The sequence below is a fragment of the Engystomops pustulosus genome, chromosome 2 (assembly GCF_040894005.1).
Source record: "Engystomops pustulosus chromosome 2, aEngPut4.maternal, whole genome shotgun sequence".
In the NCBI taxonomy this organism is placed as follows: Eukaryota; Metazoa; Chordata; class Amphibia; order Anura; family Leptodactylidae; genus Engystomops; species Engystomops pustulosus.
In genome coordinates this window covers 155,499,622-155,517,032 of record NC_092412.1, presented here as the reverse complement: position 1 = coordinate 155,517,032, position 17,411 = coordinate 155,499,622, and the positions used below count along the sequence as shown (strand labels likewise).

Here is a 17,411-nt window from a genome sequence, read left to right as displayed (position 1 = left end):
AAAACTTTCCGATAAAAGATCATTTTTAATTAATACCCTATAAAAAAAATGCTCTAAAAAGTGATTTTAAAAATTTTATGCAATCTAAAATAAGCCCACTAAAAAGAACAACTGTTCTCGCAAAAAAATAAGCCCTTAACCAGATTTGTCAGACAAAAAATAAAAAAGTTATGCACATGAAAAGATGATGATGCTAAAATGAACAAGATTTTCTCCAAATTAGTTTTTATTCAGTACAATTGAATAAAATACACAAAACCCCCACATATTTGGTATCCCTGCGTCCGTAACAATCTGCATAATAAAACAATAAAAAAAAATCGTTATTAGATCCGCAAAGTGAACCCCGTAAAAAAAAGATGATTTTTTATTAATGCCCTTTAAAAATGCTTTAAAAAGTGATTTTAAAAAGTTACGCAATCTAAAATAAGACCACTAAAAAGAATTTAGAACGTTGAAAATAAAGAATTTTTCCAAATTTTTGCCAAATTTAGTTTTTTTTTTTTTCATAACTAAACGCAAAAGATTTCATCCAAATTTTTAAACTAATTTGAAGTACTATGTGTCACGAGAAAACAATCTCAAAATCCCCTGGATATCTTATATCGTTCCAAAGCTATAACCACTTATAGTGACACAGGACAGATTTGAAAAATGGGGACGCGTCCTTAAGGCCAAAAGAGGCTGAGTCCCGTAGGGGTTAATCAATTCAGTTCATGTCTGTTAAATTAACAAAACATCACCTGAGGCCTGTTTCCCATGTGCCATTTTCGTGGCGTTTTTAAACGCATCCAAAATGGCCTTTGAAGCCAAAAGCAGCTGTGGATCATAATGGGTGAGAACATATGAAAGGGAGATGCTGCTCTTCTTCTTTTTTTTTCACTCCACTCCTGGTTTGGACATCAAAAACCGCATCTGAATAACTGTGATCGCAACCCAAGGCTGGTGCCACACGTAACGCTTTGCGTTTGCAAGCGCAAACAAAGCCGCACCCACCGGGGTGGCCCGCGGCCCGATCGCATCTGCGTTTCTATGGAAACGCCTGCGATCGGGAACGAGCTGTTTTGCGTTAATTTAATGCAAACGCAACTGTTTTTTTTACCGCTTTTGTCCGTTTTCCAATTATCTTAATTGGGAAAAATGGTCAAAAACAGACTGCTTAAAAACGGCCTAAGAACTGGTTCAAAACGCCACGCGTGCCACCACCCTAATGGTTTTAAACACATCCAAAACGCAAGTGGGAGGGGTTTTGGGCAAAACGCATATGCATTTGGCCAAAAACCCTCCCACTTTTTTAGATTTTGGACATTTCGGATTTAAAAATGCGACAAAAACGGCACATGGGAAGGCGCCCTCAGACTGGCAAGTCATACAGCCATGGCCATATGTTTTGAGAATGATACAAATGTTTTTTTTAAAACATCTACTGCATCAGGTTTTATAATGGCAATTTACATATACTCCAGAATGTTATAAAGAGTGATCAGCTTAACAGCAATTAATTGCAAAGTCAATATTTGCCTAGAAAATGAACTTTTTCCCCAAAACACACTTCAACTTCATTGCAGGCCTGCCTTAAAACGAGTAGCTAACATTGTTTCAGTGATTGCTCCATTAGGTGTGGGTGTTGATGAGGACAGGGCTGGAGATCAATCTGTCATGATTAAAGGGGTATTCTCGTCTGGGTATTCACATTCAGTTTCATTAATCTGCCATATATAAACTTTTCTTCAATTAGATGTTATTAAACAAAATGTTCCTTTGTGAAGATAATTTCTCATAAATGTAGTAATATGGTCCCTTAGAAACAAGACTGTGTCCCTAGATACGGCCACTACTGCTGGGGGGATTGCACAAAGAAACAAAAAGGTTTTTGTATATGAAATGTCCGAGGAGTTACTGCATGTCCCGCAGCCGTCCTCTGGTAATGAACGCTGAAACCAGGAAGTCAGGCAGAGCTCAATAGCGCATGTCTGGTCACTGCTGCCAAAATGTGAGGTGGTTGTAACCGAGGAAGCTATCTCGTTTCTAAGGGACAGCATGGCAACATTTATGAGAAATTATCTTCACATAGAAACTTTTTTTTTTAATAACATCCAATTGAAGAAATGTTTACACATGGCAGATTAATGAAACTGAATGTGAATGCCCAGACGAGAATACCCCTTTAAGTAAGAATCACACAACTGGACACACCATCATTGTTTCTCTTCTGTTAATCATGGTCATCTCCAAAGGAACACAGGCAGTCATCATTGCACTGCACAAAACTGGCCTAACAGGGAAGAGTATCTAGAAAGATAGCACCTCAGTCAGCAATCTATCGCATCATCAAGGAATTCAAAGATAGAGGTTCCATTCTTGTCAAAAAGGCTCCAGGGCGCCCAAGTAGTGTGCTCTGCAATATGAGTTTTTAGTGGTGCATCTCTTGGTTCACTATGGGTCAACTTACCCTGGTATAATACTCGACAGTAGCTCACTTGTATTGTATTATAACAAGCGAGCCAATGATCACTAATTCTTAGAGTCATTTCTGCTGCTATGGCAACTGATGGGCGGCACAATGTACTCTTCTCCTCCTATCACCTAACGAATGGTCTCTACTTACTAGGGGGCTGGACGAAGTGCCGGGGAGGGCGAGGATTGTGTCACTTCCTGCGAACAGCGGCCCCTGTGCGTTCCACTCAGTGTGTGGAACCAGAAGTGAGGTTTTTTGCTTCACTTCCAGTCCGCGCTCAATTGAGGTTGCTGTGGGAACGGCTGGCATGCGTTCCCCATGCTTATCGGGTTGGACACAGCATAGATGGTGAGTACACCGTGGATGGGCTTTTCTCTGCCTTGATTGTGCTGCTGTGATCGATCTGAAGGTCCTGGCACTTCCAGGATCTAGAAACGCGTTGGGAACAAGCTAGGGAGTACTAGGGCTAACTCAGATTATAGGGTTACCGTGGTACTGCCCTTGTTAGGGCGGGAGCATTTTCCTTTGGGTACAGGGAGAGATATGTATACGGATTACTAGGTGCAGTGCTGTCAACTGTTCCTGACCTGGTGGACCCCCTCATGCACATCTCCCACACTTGCATACTCCCCAGACACTGGTAAGACCATTTCTCGTTTTTCCTCTCTCTGCGGAATTGCAATATAGGCAGCGAGTGGGTACTTAGGTTTAATTCACACTGCCGTGAGCCCGCCGCACCGTAGTACGGCGGGCTCACGGCAGCGCGGGGAGAGGAGGAGGAGGTGAGCGCAGCTCACCCCCGCCCCTCTCCATAGAAACTAATGGCGCACGGCGCCGTAATACGGGGAAAGATAGGACATGTCCTATCTTTCCCCGGGCTACGGAGCGGTACGGTGCCGCACGTGTGCAGCACCGTACCGCTCCCGTACAGGGCCGTGAGCCCATAGGAGTGTATGGGGGACGTATATCGGCCGCATATACGTCGGCCGTATATACGTCCCCCATACTGTAGTGTGAATGTAGCCTTAGACTGTACGGTCTGCTTTATGGGTGAATGTTGCCCTGTTGTTTGTTGATGGTCCTTGAGTCTGGGTTTTAGGTATCTTTTTAGACCGATACATTAAAACTTAGTTTTTAATTATAATTTGTTGTTTTCAACCTGTGTCTTGCTGGTTTAATTGTTTTTGGTGAAAGCGTGTGTACCCTGGATACTTCGAGGGGGCACCTTGCATACTCCGCGGCAGTAACTATCTGCTGCGCTACCTGGAGTTGTGCGTAACACAAAATCGAAAATGCCACTTTTTTGCCATTTTAAAAAGTATAAAAAATTCTATAAAAAGTAATCAAAAGTACAGTCCTAAAAATGATAACATTGAAAACGTCATTAAAAGTCAGAAAAAACACCTCCCAAAGTTCTGTATACCAAAGTATAAAAAAGTTATTAGCGCCAGAAGATGCCAAAATCTCCCCAAATTTTTTTTGTACAGGTGGTTTTAATTTTTGTAAATGTATGAAAACATAAAACCTATACAAATTTGGTATCCCCGTAATCATATTGACCCAAAGGATAAAGAAGACATGTCATTTGTGGCACACAGTGAAATCGTAAAATCTAAACCCACAAGAATACGGTGCGAATGCATTTTTTCACCAATTCACAAAAAAATTATAGATTTTTGAAATGAAAGTGCAAAAAATGCTAATGTTAACACAATGGAGGAGATTCATCAACCTGTCTATTCTGGAGTAATTTCAGTCTGAAATGCTGTGTGCCACATTTATTGAGGGTTTATATCCATTTCTGGGCAGATTTCCGAATTGTCTGAAAAAGGTGTGTGGCCTCAGGAACAGGAAGTGTGTGGCCTAGCCCGGGTGTCAGAAATTCAGTCTCTGTGCCAGAAAAGTCAGACATAAACTAGGACAACTAATACCTTGTCTAACATACAACTGCACAGTTAGTTACAGCACTCAGAAAAATTTATCTGGCGCAGAAGACGACTTTCGGAGACTAGAGCCAAGTTCACATTCAGCGTTTGTGTTGGGTTTTGAAATGCAATGCAATGGCAGTAAGGGCACGTTCACACGTTGCGCTTTGGTTGCGTTTTCATTGCGTTTAAAACACATTACAACAGCTGATGTTAATACATGCTTTAACAAAACACATGCGTTAATGTTAACATGTGTTAACAATACATTGTGTTTACAATGCGTTTTGTAAATGCAAATGTTAACAGTAATGTAATTAGGCAAATAACCTCTCCTCAGCTGTTGTAATGTGTTTTTTTTTTTAAATTGTATTTTTATTATCATTTTTCAAAGAAATATAACAGAAAAGTTATCACGCACATATTTCACATGAAAGTTTTTCAACAATAATACAACTGTTAGACAAGTTTTGTCCCAAAGGATATTAACAATTTAAGTTTCCCATTTGCGTACCAGGATGCAAAGCCTGACAGTATAATGCTTTCATGGTATTAAAACAATTACCAAGGACGGCATCAACACTATACCTAACCGGTCTAGAGGGGTTGGGGGGAGGGGTACAAACAAAAGACAGTCATACATACTCACCATGACAACAATTAACACTTGGGTAGAAACACAACGGGTGACCATATCACTCTCCTCCTCCTGCCCGCTCTTCTATCCAGTAGCGGTCCCAACGTTCCCAAGTTTTGTCGAATAATGGGATACGATTATTCAAGGAGGCAGTCAGATATTCCATACTGCGAGTTTCCCTTACAGGCACCTCGCAGCTGTAAGTATGTGTAGGCTCAATTTTGTAGCCGTCTTGGCCATGGGCTGAGGAGAGACATTCAGCAAGTAATATAGTGGGGAGAGTGGAATGTCCACTGCTACGACCTCCCGGAGGAGAATCTTTACCTCCTGCCAAAAAGGCTGCACCAATGGACACGTCCAGAAGATGTGTTGAAGAGTACCCCCAACTGAGCCACATCGCCAGCAAGTATCCGGCGTATCTGGAAATATCCTGTGTAACAAGGATGGGGTATGATACCACTGCAACATCAGTTTGTACTACACATAAGGAGGTTTTAGCCGCTCTATGCCAAATCAGTTGCCATGTGTCTTGAGATATTGGTCCCCCCACTATGCTCTCCCACTTGGCCATATATGGGCGTGCGATAGGTTCGTCTGAGCTTGGGTGCAATAGTATCATATAGATATCTGATATAAGGCCAGAGGTGTGGGTAGCGGTTTTGCAAATGTGCTCAAACGTGGTGGGTGCCGAAACCGTCTCAGCACTGCCCAGGGATTGTAAGAGGTGCCTAATTCGGATGTAGTGGAAATTGGCCGCGAATTGTCTGCGAATCTAAATAATCCCTTCTCATGTCAGGCCTGTTGCATAAGGGGGGTGTGTAAGAAAGATTGCATAGGAGAACACTGAGATACAGGCCCTCCACAATTTAATCGTGAATGAAATAGGTCCTAATTGAGGGTCAGGCATCACAGGCGCCTCTTTAGGCCAGAGGTAAGAGTTAGGGTGAAAAGGGGCCAACCACAATTTTTCTGTCTCCATCCATTTAGAGAATGCCAGCAAGGTGGACCATGCTGGAATACGCTGCAAATGTGTTGCCCAGTAGTATCTGGTTATATCCGGCACCGATAGTCCGCCCTTTGATTTATGAGAGATTAGAACAGACCTGGAGAGTCTGTGTCTCTTTTTTGCCCAGATAAAGTGTAGTATTGATGCTTGCAGGGACCTCAGAGCACCCAACGGGACTGGCACTGGTAGTGTTTCAAAAAGATAGTCATTTTAACCGCTGCTATCCTGCCAAAAAGAGAGAGGGGGAGACTGTTCCAGTTATTAAGCAGAGTCCTTTTTGTAATGTGTTTTAAAACGCAATGAAATCGCAACCAAAGCACAACGTGAACGCGCCCTCAGGGAGAAGCTTTCCCAATAGAAACACTTGTGATCGGGAAAAAGCTCCTATAGTGAAACACTTGTCATTGAAAACAAACTCCACACGGAGCTTATTCCTGATCACAAGCGTTCCCATCTATGATTCTGTGATTGGACAAGCCCCTCCCTCACAGTCTTTGGGTTGCATTACGTTCTCTCTCTCTCTGCACTGGTGTATTCAGCAACACTTTTTTTTATACGTGTTATAGTATGTTGCAAAATGCTATGTTAATGCTTAGGGTGATGCCACACATGGCGTTTTGAAACAGTTTTTGGTCCGTTTTTAAACAATCCGTTAAAAAACGCATCCATTAAAAAATGCATCCGGTTTTTAAAAATGCATGCGCTTTTTGAAAACGCAGCCATTTTTGACAGGTTTTCCGAATATGCGCAATGAAAAAACGGACAAAACCGCATGCGGTTTTTACAAAAAGGATGCAGTTTTTTAATGCATGCGTTTTTTAACGGAGTGCTTAAAGGAAACCTACCATTTAGAATGGTAGGGGTACGCTGTAAGTACCGAGCACCAGCTCAGAGTGAGCTGGTGCCGGTACTTACATTCGTTAGTGTTATAAACCGCGGTATCGCGGTTTTAACACTTTTTAAACTTTAGAGCAGAAGGGGCTTCGGCGCTGTGTGCGCACGATCGCAACCACTCTACGGTACGTTTTGAGACGCAATCCAAAGCCTTCAACCACGATCACATGCCAAGGTGACATTGCATTTGCTAAATGCTTTTTTGCTTCTAAACCACACAATGAAAACGCTCCATGTGAACGTGGTCTTATGCTGACAGATGCCTATTCAATGTTATCTACTATGACAGGGTTGTGTGACATGTCACCTCACTTTCCCGCTCCACATTCCAGCATGCAGTCAGACGCTTCCTATTCGGTCACTTTCTTGTTCACACGCATACCGAATATCACGTTCAGACACTAGATGGCGCTATCTTTCCCGCTTTCCTGAAGTCTTGATAAGGCGACATTTACCTGCGGGCTCAGGGCTTAATCACTTAAGGGCGGGTTCCCGCCATAACACAGCCCCTTTGCCCTGCAACCAATGTTGATCGCGGATTGTGACAGGGGCCAATAGTAGGCAGGGTAGGCGTAACCATCCGAGCTGTCAGTGAGCAGGGGGTGGAGTTACACGTTCGCTCGGAAGCTGGTGTGTAGTGAGGACAGAGAACGAGAGTGCTGGTCCGTGCAATATGCCGCTCGCTCAGCTGGTGGATTTGTGGCCCGACGTGGAGCTAGTACCGGAGGAGCCTGAGGTGAGAGTGGTCCGGTAGTGTGCTGCCACTGGCCCGCCAGGCGTGCATGCATCACTTCTCCCTGGCACGTTATGTGTGTGCATGTGAGTGAGTTGTGTGTGACCAGTGACAGGACTCCTGTGTAGCCTGCATGATCCTGGCTGCACTCTCTGCAGTGCTGTGCTGCAACAGGTGCCGGCTTTGCCTGAGGACTCGCTTGCTCCAATGCTTGAGCAGCAGAACGCAGCCTCCGTATTGTCTTCCAATAAGCTGCTGGCGCTGGATGGATTTCTCTTTGTATCAATTGTGTCAACATTGTCATGGCAATAACACAACAGTACATGAAATGGGCACTGCACAGTCTGGAGCTCCTCTCTGCAGTGCTGCAGTGTAAACACTGGATCAGGTCCCAGTATATGTGCTAGAGTTTATTCCACATCCTACAACATTCCCAGGAATCTGTTCTCTGATATCTTGGATGAGAAGTGAAGGAACTCTAGGCCATAAGTGAACTTGTCATCCACACATACATTTATGGAATCCTACATTTTCTCTGAAAGATTAGAAAGAACGAATTCATTATAATGTAGCTTTATCCCCATTTATATATTCTTCTTTATTTTATATTATGGGAACAATTGTGTTAACTATACAGCTGCCCAGAAGAAGGAAATGGTCTGTTTCCAAATCTCATCTGTTGTTTTATCAATATACCTAATTTTCTAAGAGCTTCTTCAGTTCAGTTAATGGGCAGCATATATGTATTAAACCTGGATTTCTTAATACCGTTCCAAAGTGACAGTCAAGGGTTGGAAGGTGATTTGCCCCAATCTGGTGTTAGTCATAATCTGGGAATTTAGTCATAATAAAAGGTAATGAATCGTAGAAAAAAGAAATTCATTCATTAGGACAAACAGAAGTGTTTGGGAGGCACGGCTAGCTATGTCTTCTGCTGTAGCTTTAGACTATGTTAAGCTATGGTAAGTTTTTAATGTGAAATTTAGGCTATTTCACACTATACACAGCCAGAAGTGGATAAAAAAGGAATGGGAAATATAAGCACTTTTAATTTTTTATCTTGCTGGAAGCATGGATGAACACATCGGCTGGACCCATTGGGGCTCATTTTCTTACGCGGCCGCTGGAGTTCACCGAAATTGTCAGGCGATAATGCACTGTGACGCGATTCACTAAGATTGTGCGCCCGATATCCTGCATGAGTTCATCTTCTTTTTCATGGTTCATGTAAGTGCATTGTCTTGCAACACAATCTGAATCTTAAATCCTGCGCTCAGTCCGAATCAGTCGGATCGTCCGGTGGCACACCCCCAGATTTGTGTAGCATGGAAGCCAGCTGCGCCAAAAACCGTGTGCCACAATCCCAGCGCAGACCCCTGTTAAATACCTCTCAAAGCCGTGCAATCCCCAAAAACGGCAGAAAGTCCGACCAAAGTGCCCACGCAACCTTTAGTAAATGAGCCCCATTGTGTACTAACATCACACAGAATGTAGCAGTGGAAATATTGGTCCTACTTCTCACACCTCGGCAAACAGCCTACTGTGGCTGCTCCTGATAAATGGCCATCCATGCAGTTTTCACATTCTGGCATTTTCTTTCATAGATCCTCATTAACAATAATCTGAGTGATCAATGAAAATGTTTTTAGAGTAGGACATGCTCTACTTATTAATGGCTCAGATACAGTCCACTAAAATAAAAGGTGTTGCAGTTATTGCAGCCATTCAAAAAAACAGACTGTGCAAGTCCATTTTTCATTGTGTTTGTCTTTCTTTGATGTCCCTATGCATTTCCATAATAGATCTTTTGAAGTCATCTTGTAATGTCATGAAGTAATACAATAAATAACGTTTGTAATTTGTATCAGCATTTGTGTTTTTCAGCCTGGGCCTATCCCCTAGTTTGCTTCCCTCAGAGCGCTTTCACACGATGTGTTGCATTTTTTTGTTGCATTTTTGATGCATTTCGAAGGCTTCAGCCTTGATCTCATTCAGTTAGAGCTCTCTCAATTTTTAGTTTCCAGTGTAGTGTTGGTTACTTTCCTGCTTAGAAGATATGTGTGAACTTTTGTTTTGCACGCATACCATGCTTTCTAGGAACCTAGGAGGTACTTAACCCCTTAAGGACGCAGCCATTTTATAGCTTAAGGCTTAGCCCCATTTTTCGGATTCTGACTTGCCTCGCTTTATATAGCTATAACTTTTGAACACTTTTACTTATCAAAACGATTCTGAGATAGAGTTTTTTTTTTTTTTTGTTTGTTTTTTCTTTCCCCCTCACATGTTGTACTTCATTTTAGTGGTAAATGCTGGCTGATAAGTTTTGTGTTTATTACAAAATTTGTGCCATTTTCAAAATTCGAAATCATCGCGTTTTCAGGCAGATAGATTAACCACCTAAATAAATTGCTGAATAACATTTCCCATATGTCTACTTTATATTTTCATAATTTTTGAAATGTCTGGATAATTTATTTTGATGTCTTGCGGCTTACAAATCAAATATCGGTATTTGATGCTGCGATATCCAACACGTTATGTGTTATATGTGTTCTAGGGAAAGGGGGCTGATTTGAAACTTAAAAAAAAAAAAATCTATATATTTTTTTTAAATTTTTTATTTACTATTATGCAGATCCTCTAGGGTACTTTAACCCTGCAGGGTTATACTCATATATACTACTGTATTGCAGTATATAGCAATTTTACTGATGATCTCTAATAGCCATTCACAGGCTTTCAGAGATCACTATCCATGGAAGGCCTAAGAGTCTCTGGACTGTAGACTGCAATTGCTACCGATCCTCACCCTCCAATGATGTCATGTAGGGTGGCGAGCGGCCGTTCACGATGGCAGCACCAGTCGGCAGTGATGTTAGTTGCCATGATTGGGTCAACCGTGCCACTTAGCAGCCACGATCGTAGCAGTAAGACCCGCTGTGTATGGAGAGAGCTCAGCCCAAGAGCTCTCCCCATACACCCCCCATAGCACCAGGACGTAATATTATGTCCTTGTGCACGAAGGGGTTAAGACTTTGGTTAAGTCACTCATTGTGTGACTACAAACACACTAGTTGCAACAGTTAATAGTATATTTTAGATTTATGGCCACAAGATTCAAACTTGTAGGGGCCTTTTGTTAATACTGCATTTCTGCATACAGTTAAAATACTATTCCTCTCAGTCTTAAAAGGGGAAAAGGAATAAAAAGCTTTGGGCAGTGGCTTATCTCTTTTAGTATACAGGCTGCAGCATCGGTTCACATTCTGTGGATGAAAATAGTATTTGGTTGTTGTCAACCCAAATAGCATGTAGATGCCAAACCTTATGGAAAAATGTTCATTTTCTATGTTCTCACTAAATGACCAATCTGTTTCAGGACTAATGACAGTGGGGGAATGCAATTCTGACATTGTTTTATTATTTATAGCTCTTCCGTTACCAAAATGGCAGCCTGCAACTTTTTCCCGCTACTGAAACATCAAGTGTAAAGGAAGGCAACCTTCTGTGCTCTGAATTCAATGAGGAACTGAAGACTTATCATTCACCTTTCTGTCTTCATTTCCATTACACGCTCCTAAATCAGAGAGTGTAATGAAATACACCCCCACACACACGCAATATATAGGGTAGGTGATGGTAATAGACTTCTTTAAAAATGACCTTTCACCACCTCACACATGTGGGGATAAACATATCATTCTTTTGGGACTGCTACACAGATTCAAGGTGCTGAGATATCAGACCCAGTACCTGACCATTATAAACCTCTGAATTGTCAGAGAGGAGGTGCTGGAGCAGAAGAGGAGACATGTGTTGTGCTAATGTTCTCTGATCAGTGGCAGACTGTCAAATAAGCTACTGTGGGGTACACCTCTCTCTATGCTCATCAAGGTGTTACATTATACAAATATTAAGGTCACATTGCATCTACATCACATTTATATAAATACAGTGTTACATAATTGTACTGTGAACGGGATGGCAATGCTGTGTGAATACAAACATGTTGTTACAACACAATATAAGTGCAAAAGAAAAATGATAAAAATGATGTGATTCAAATGTGTTACCAATGTGAATGCAAATATGCACAATGCAAACTCACATGCGATGTAAATGCAACCGTGATGTGCCGCAAATTTAATTTTATTTTCATGCAGTGCACAAGAAATTTGCGACTTCAGCACTTTGATGCCAAAAACTGGCGTAGAAGCGCTGGTAAATCTCCCCCAGCTGCTGCTGCAAAAAATTTTTTTTCTCATTGTGCAACTTTTTATTTTTTTTTTAAATTTAGAACAAACAGTGGATACATAAAGAGTATCTTACTTTCATTCTCTTTTATATTCACTCTTGGCTTTCAGTAATGTAATATTTCTTCATTAATATGGGTACAACATTTTACAGACCTTTACATTACAGAAGATATATAAAGTATTGTGAATCACCAATTCATACAGCAGGAGTTAGCCTTTTTTCCCCTCTCTGTAATACATTTATATTGTAAATAAAATGTCCATTACTCCCCTGTTATTTTTAGATTGCACTGGTATACATAGTAGGACTTAATAAAATGATACAATAAAATTGCTGCAGTATTGTGTCTCAAACTCCTAGACCTGTTGGTCTGCAAGGAGCTGTATTTTTATTTTTCTATCATTGGTTGCCCCCCGGATCACGTGTTTAGGATGTTGTGTAGATACTCCTGGGATTTTTTCTTTTACATGTGAAAGACGTACCTGTCTGCAGGGCAATTTATATTGAGGTCAAGTAATATTTTTTGCATTTTTTAAAATTCGTATTGTAAAATAATAAAAAGCTTAGCATCTTGGGTGCATGCTATTGCAACATTAGCCCGTGTTGTGTTTTGTGCATATTGTGGATGATTTAGGAGTGATGAATCTGTACTTATAGATAAAAAGGGGTTTCAGTAGTAAATTCAGATTTTAGGTCAAAATACCCATAAATTAAGTTGGCTGAACCCACTGATGTTGGCCTTATTTGTGAGTGACAAATTGGAAAGAAGGATTGGGCTGGTTAAATTTTAGTCTTGTGGTGCGGTCACACGAGGCGGCACAGTTGTGTCCTACTGCGTATGGGTTTCCAGTGAAAGGTATGTGATTGGCAACCAGCACCTAGTGTCTTCAATTTAAAGGAAACCTTCCATGATTCCTCAGAAGTAGATCTGATGGTAGACTCATCCTGTCTGCCTCGGCTCTGATCTGTAATTTAATAATCCTGGAACCTAACTTGTTAAAACTTTATTTTAGTAATATGTAAATGAACTACAGCGGCTACTGGGAAGTGTACTAGTCTGGCCAGGCACTGGGATCTAAGGCTTTTAGCTTTCCTTTACACAATAAAAGACACAAGGTGGTAGTTACCAATCACATGTGTTTCACAGAAAACACATATGTGATTGGGTCGAGGCCCACCTCCCTCCCCCGATGCTAGCGTTGCATTAGTAAACACAACTCTAGCGCTACATGTGACCACATCCTAAAATATTTGTCCCTCTGTGTCAAAAAAAAATTCACACTAATCTGTTATCCCATTACAGAGCTTTGTTACTGTATGCTCAAAAGGAAGGGAGTTCAAGAGTGGATCTATTGCCAGCAGAGATCAGAATATTTATTAATAAGTAATGACTAGCAGATAGAAGGTCATAGCAACACTACAAAGAGCAGTAGAATATATACATTGGCATGTACATAGTGAGTGTAGAGAGACCAGTCAGAAGAGGGTTTGGTTCAGATATTGTATAATTCAGGAAAAAAGGTATTACCGGTCTGGATGCAGTGGAAAGTAGAGGGGCATTCTTGTTGCAGACTATCCCTTTAAGGGCGACGCCGCACGTGGCGTTTTGAGCACGTTTTTGCCCGGTTTTTATGCAGTCTGTCAAAAACCGCAATGCGTTTTTGACCAGTTTGAATTTAAATAATTGGTCAAAAACGGATGCGTTTCAAAAAACGCATGCGATTTTCAAAAACAGATGCGTTTTTTTAACGCATGCGTTTTTTGACAGACTGCTTAAAAACGGGCTCAAAACACGTTCAGAACGCCACGTGGGCCATCACCCTAATCGGTACATTAACTCTATAATTGCCAGGATGTTTTGATGGGGTATATTTAGGGGTTGTTCTCATAAAATACATCTATAGTGTTCATTTATATTTTTTTGTATTCAGTGGCCGTAAATTAGAATCGGTAAATTTTTTTCGTTTCCAGTGATCTGTGATTTCAGAGAAAATTCAAACTCCTGGAATACCTGGTCTATTCTTGACTGACCCGCTGTTTCTCTGCCAACTCCCTCCTCGATTCCCCATACAATCTGTTTTCCAGGCTACATCTCCTATCCCATAATATATATGAAGACTTCCAGAAATAGGACTTTGATATGACAAACTGTACACTCATGGCCAAAAGTTTTGAGAATGATACAAATGTTAATTTTTACAAAGTCTACTGCATCAGGTTTTATAATGGCAATTTGCATATACTCCAGAATGTTATAAAGAGTGATCAGCTTAACAGCAATTAATTGCAAAGTCAATTTTGCCTAGAAAATGAACTTTTTCCCCCAAAACACATTTCAACTTCATTGCAGGCCTGCCTTAAAACGAGTAGCTAACATTGTTTCTAGTGATTGCTCCATTAACACAGGTGTGGGTGTTGATGAGAACAGGGCTGGAGATCAATCTGTCATGATTAACCCCTTAACGCTCTGCGCCGTAGCTCTACAGCGCAGAGGTACAGGGAATGTATGAAGAGCGCTCACGGGCTGAGTCCTCTTCGTACAAAGGTGGGGGTTGTTGCATATTGCAGCAAACCCCCACCGCTAATAACCGCGGTCAGTGCTTGCACCGATCGCGGCTATTAACCCTTTCATCGGCGCCGGCAAAGTCGCCGGCGGCATTTAAAAGACGGCGGCGCGCGGGCGCCGCCATCTTTATTACGATCGCCGTGCCCCCAAACGTCACCGGGGGGGCGGCGATCGGTTGCCATGGTAGCCTAGGGTCTTCATTTGACCCGAGGCTATCTGGCTTCTGCAGATTCGTTACAATGAGCTGCAAAAATGCCATATATTGCAATACAGAAGTATTGCAGTATATGGTAGGAACGATCTGACCATCTAGGGTTAATGTACCCTAGATGGTCTAAGAAATAGTGAAAAAAAAAATTAAAGTATTAAAAATTCAAATCACCCCCTTTCGCTAGAACTGATAAACATAATAAACAGTAAAAATCACAGACACATTAGGTATCACCGCATCCCAAAATGCACGATCTATCAAAATATAAAAACGGTTACGGCCGGCGGTGACCTCCGAGACGGGAAATGGCGCCCAAATGTCCGAAATGTGACTTTTACACCTTTTCACATCACATAAAAAATGGAATTAAAAATGATCAAAATGTCGCACAGACCTCAAAATGGTAGCAATGCAAACGTCGGCTCATTTTGGAAAACATGACACCTCACACAGCTCCGTGCGCCAAAGTATGAAAAAGTTATTAGCTTCAGAAGATGACAAATTTTTTTTTTTTCTTTTTTTGTTCACATTCGTTTAATTTTTGAAAATGTATTAAGACAAAATAAAACCTATATAAATTTGGTATCACAGCGATCGCACCAAACCAAAGAATAAAGTAGGCGTGTTATATGGAGCGAAGAGTGAAAGTCGTAAAAACTGAGCCCACAAGAACGTGACGCACGTGCGTTTTTTTCAATTTTTCCACATTTGGAATTTTTTGTTCAGCTTCGCAGTACACGGCATGTTAAAATAACATTACGGGAAAGTAAAATTTGTTACGCACAAAATAAGCCCTCACACAGGTCTGTACACGTAAAAATGAAAAAGTTATGGATTTTTGAAGGTGGATAGTGAGAAATGAGCGAACAAACCCTGCGTCCATAAGGGGTTAAGTAAGAATCACACCACTGGACACTTTAAAAGGAGGCTGGTGCTTGGTATAATTCTTTCTCTTCTGTTAGCCATGGTTATCTCTAAAGAAACACGTGCAGTCATCATTGCACAAAACTGCAGTCTATCACATGATCAAGAAATTCAAGGAGAGAGGTTCCGTTGTTGGCAAAAAGGCTCCAGGGCACCCAAGAAGGACCAACAAGCGCCAGGACCGTCTCTTAAAAGTGTTTCAGCTTCGGGATCAGGCTACCAGCCATGCAGAGCTTGCTCAGGAATGGCAGCAGGCAGGTGTGAGTGCATCTGCAGGCACTGTAAGGTGGAGACTCTTGGAGCAAGGCCTGGTGTCAAGGAGGGCAGCAAAGAAGCCACTTCTCTCCAGAAAAAACAGGGACATACTGATATTCTACAAAAGGTACAGGGAGTGGACTGCTGAGGACTGGGGTAAAGTCATTGTATCATGCCAGTCTTGTCTCATGCCAACTGTAAAGCATCCGGCAACCATTCATGTGTGGGGTTGCTTCTCAGCCAAGGGAATCGGCTGAGTCTTGCCTAAAAACACATCCATGAATAAAGAATGGTACCAGAATGTCCTCTAAGAGCAACTTCTCCCAACCGTCCAAAATCAGTTTGGTGATCAACAATGCCTTTTCCAGCATGATGGAGCACCTTGCCATAAAGCAATGGTGATAACTAAATGGCTCGTGGAACAAAACATAGAGATTTTGGACCCATGGCCTGGAAACTCCCAAGATCTTCATCCCATTGAGAACTTGTGGTCAATCATCAAGAGACTGGTGGACAAACAAAAACCAACAAATTGTGACAAAATGCAAGCATTGATTGTGCAAGAATGGACTGCTATCAGTCAGGATTTGGTCCAGAAGTTGATTGAGAGCTTCCAGGGAGAATTGCAGAGGTCCTGAAGAAGAAGGGTCAACACTGCAAATATTGACTTGCTGCATTAACTCATTCTGGCTGTCAATAAAAGCTTTTGTTACTGATAATATGATTGCACTTGAATTTCTGTATGTGATAAAAATATCTGACAAACACATAAAAACCAGAGGGCAACAGATCATGTGAAAATATAATATTTGTGTCATTCTCAAAACTTTTGGCCATGACTTAAGGTAGGTGCGTTCTTGGTGCTTTTTTAAACGCACTGAAAATTCACACTCTTTTGCAGGTTTACTAAGCGGTTGGCTGGTTTGAATCTGTTTTTCTTCATTTGTGGAAGTTTAAGCCGCTGTGATAAAGCTTTTTAAAACGGTCCAAGAACGTACCACGTGACAACACCCTTGGTGTCTAATACGCCATGGTTTGCCCTAAAAATATCCTATGTGCACCAATTTTCATTGACTGTTGACTCCAGTTTTTTACCAAGTTTTTGACTCAAGCTTTTTTCTATATAGTCATAGGAAAATGTTGGCCCCTCTGGTTATCTGGTATCAGATGCTGCTTCTGCGATACATTTCCAGGAAGGGTTCATGTTCTCTTAGAACAATGCTATTGTCCACTTCACCACATCATTCAGTTATTCTATGGATCAGCTTTATAGCCATGAACAAATACTTGTATGTAATTATAATGCTTGGATAAGACTGAAGCCACATCTTGGGGGATGGTGAATGTTGTAAAAGGAATCATCTTCTTAATTTTCATAATTTGTCAGTTTGGAGATCTGGGGGGGGGGGGTGCTTTGTCTCAATTAGTCCCTTTTGATTTTCATTGTATGACTGACAGCTGCAGGTTCCTTCTTGGGAAGGGGAGGTAGAAAAGTGTTCAGGACAGATACATGTAATCAAACAAGTGCCTTCTTTTCTCCGAGTG

General features: G+C 41.5%; 1 protein-coding gene and 1 long non-coding RNA gene across 4 annotated transcripts in view; one reads left to right on the top strand and one right to left on the bottom strand.

Annotated features, from left to right (window-relative positions):
• LOC140118755 (uncharacterized) overlaps window positions 1–7,364 on the bottom strand; it is a 48,609-nt gene extending 41,245 nt beyond the window's left edge. For all 3 annotated transcript variants that reach the window (XR_011853252.1, XR_011853253.1, XR_011853251.1), the window contains exon 1: window positions 7,228–7,364. This is a non-coding gene — a long non-coding RNA (uncharacterized lncRNA). The remainder of the gene's footprint in view (window positions 1–7,227) is intronic.
• A 28-nt stretch (window positions 7,365–7,392) lies between these two features.
• RPS6KA1 (ribosomal protein S6 kinase A1) overlaps window positions 7,393–17,411 on the top strand; it is a 139,918-nt gene continuing 129,899 nt past the window's right edge. The window contains exon 1 of the mRNA XM_072137046.1: window positions 7,393–7,656. Within this exon, the coding sequence (XP_071993147.1) occupies window positions 7,594–7,656 (63 nt within the window). The 5' untranslated portion in view covers window positions 7,393–7,593. The remainder of the gene's footprint in view (window positions 7,657–17,411) is intronic.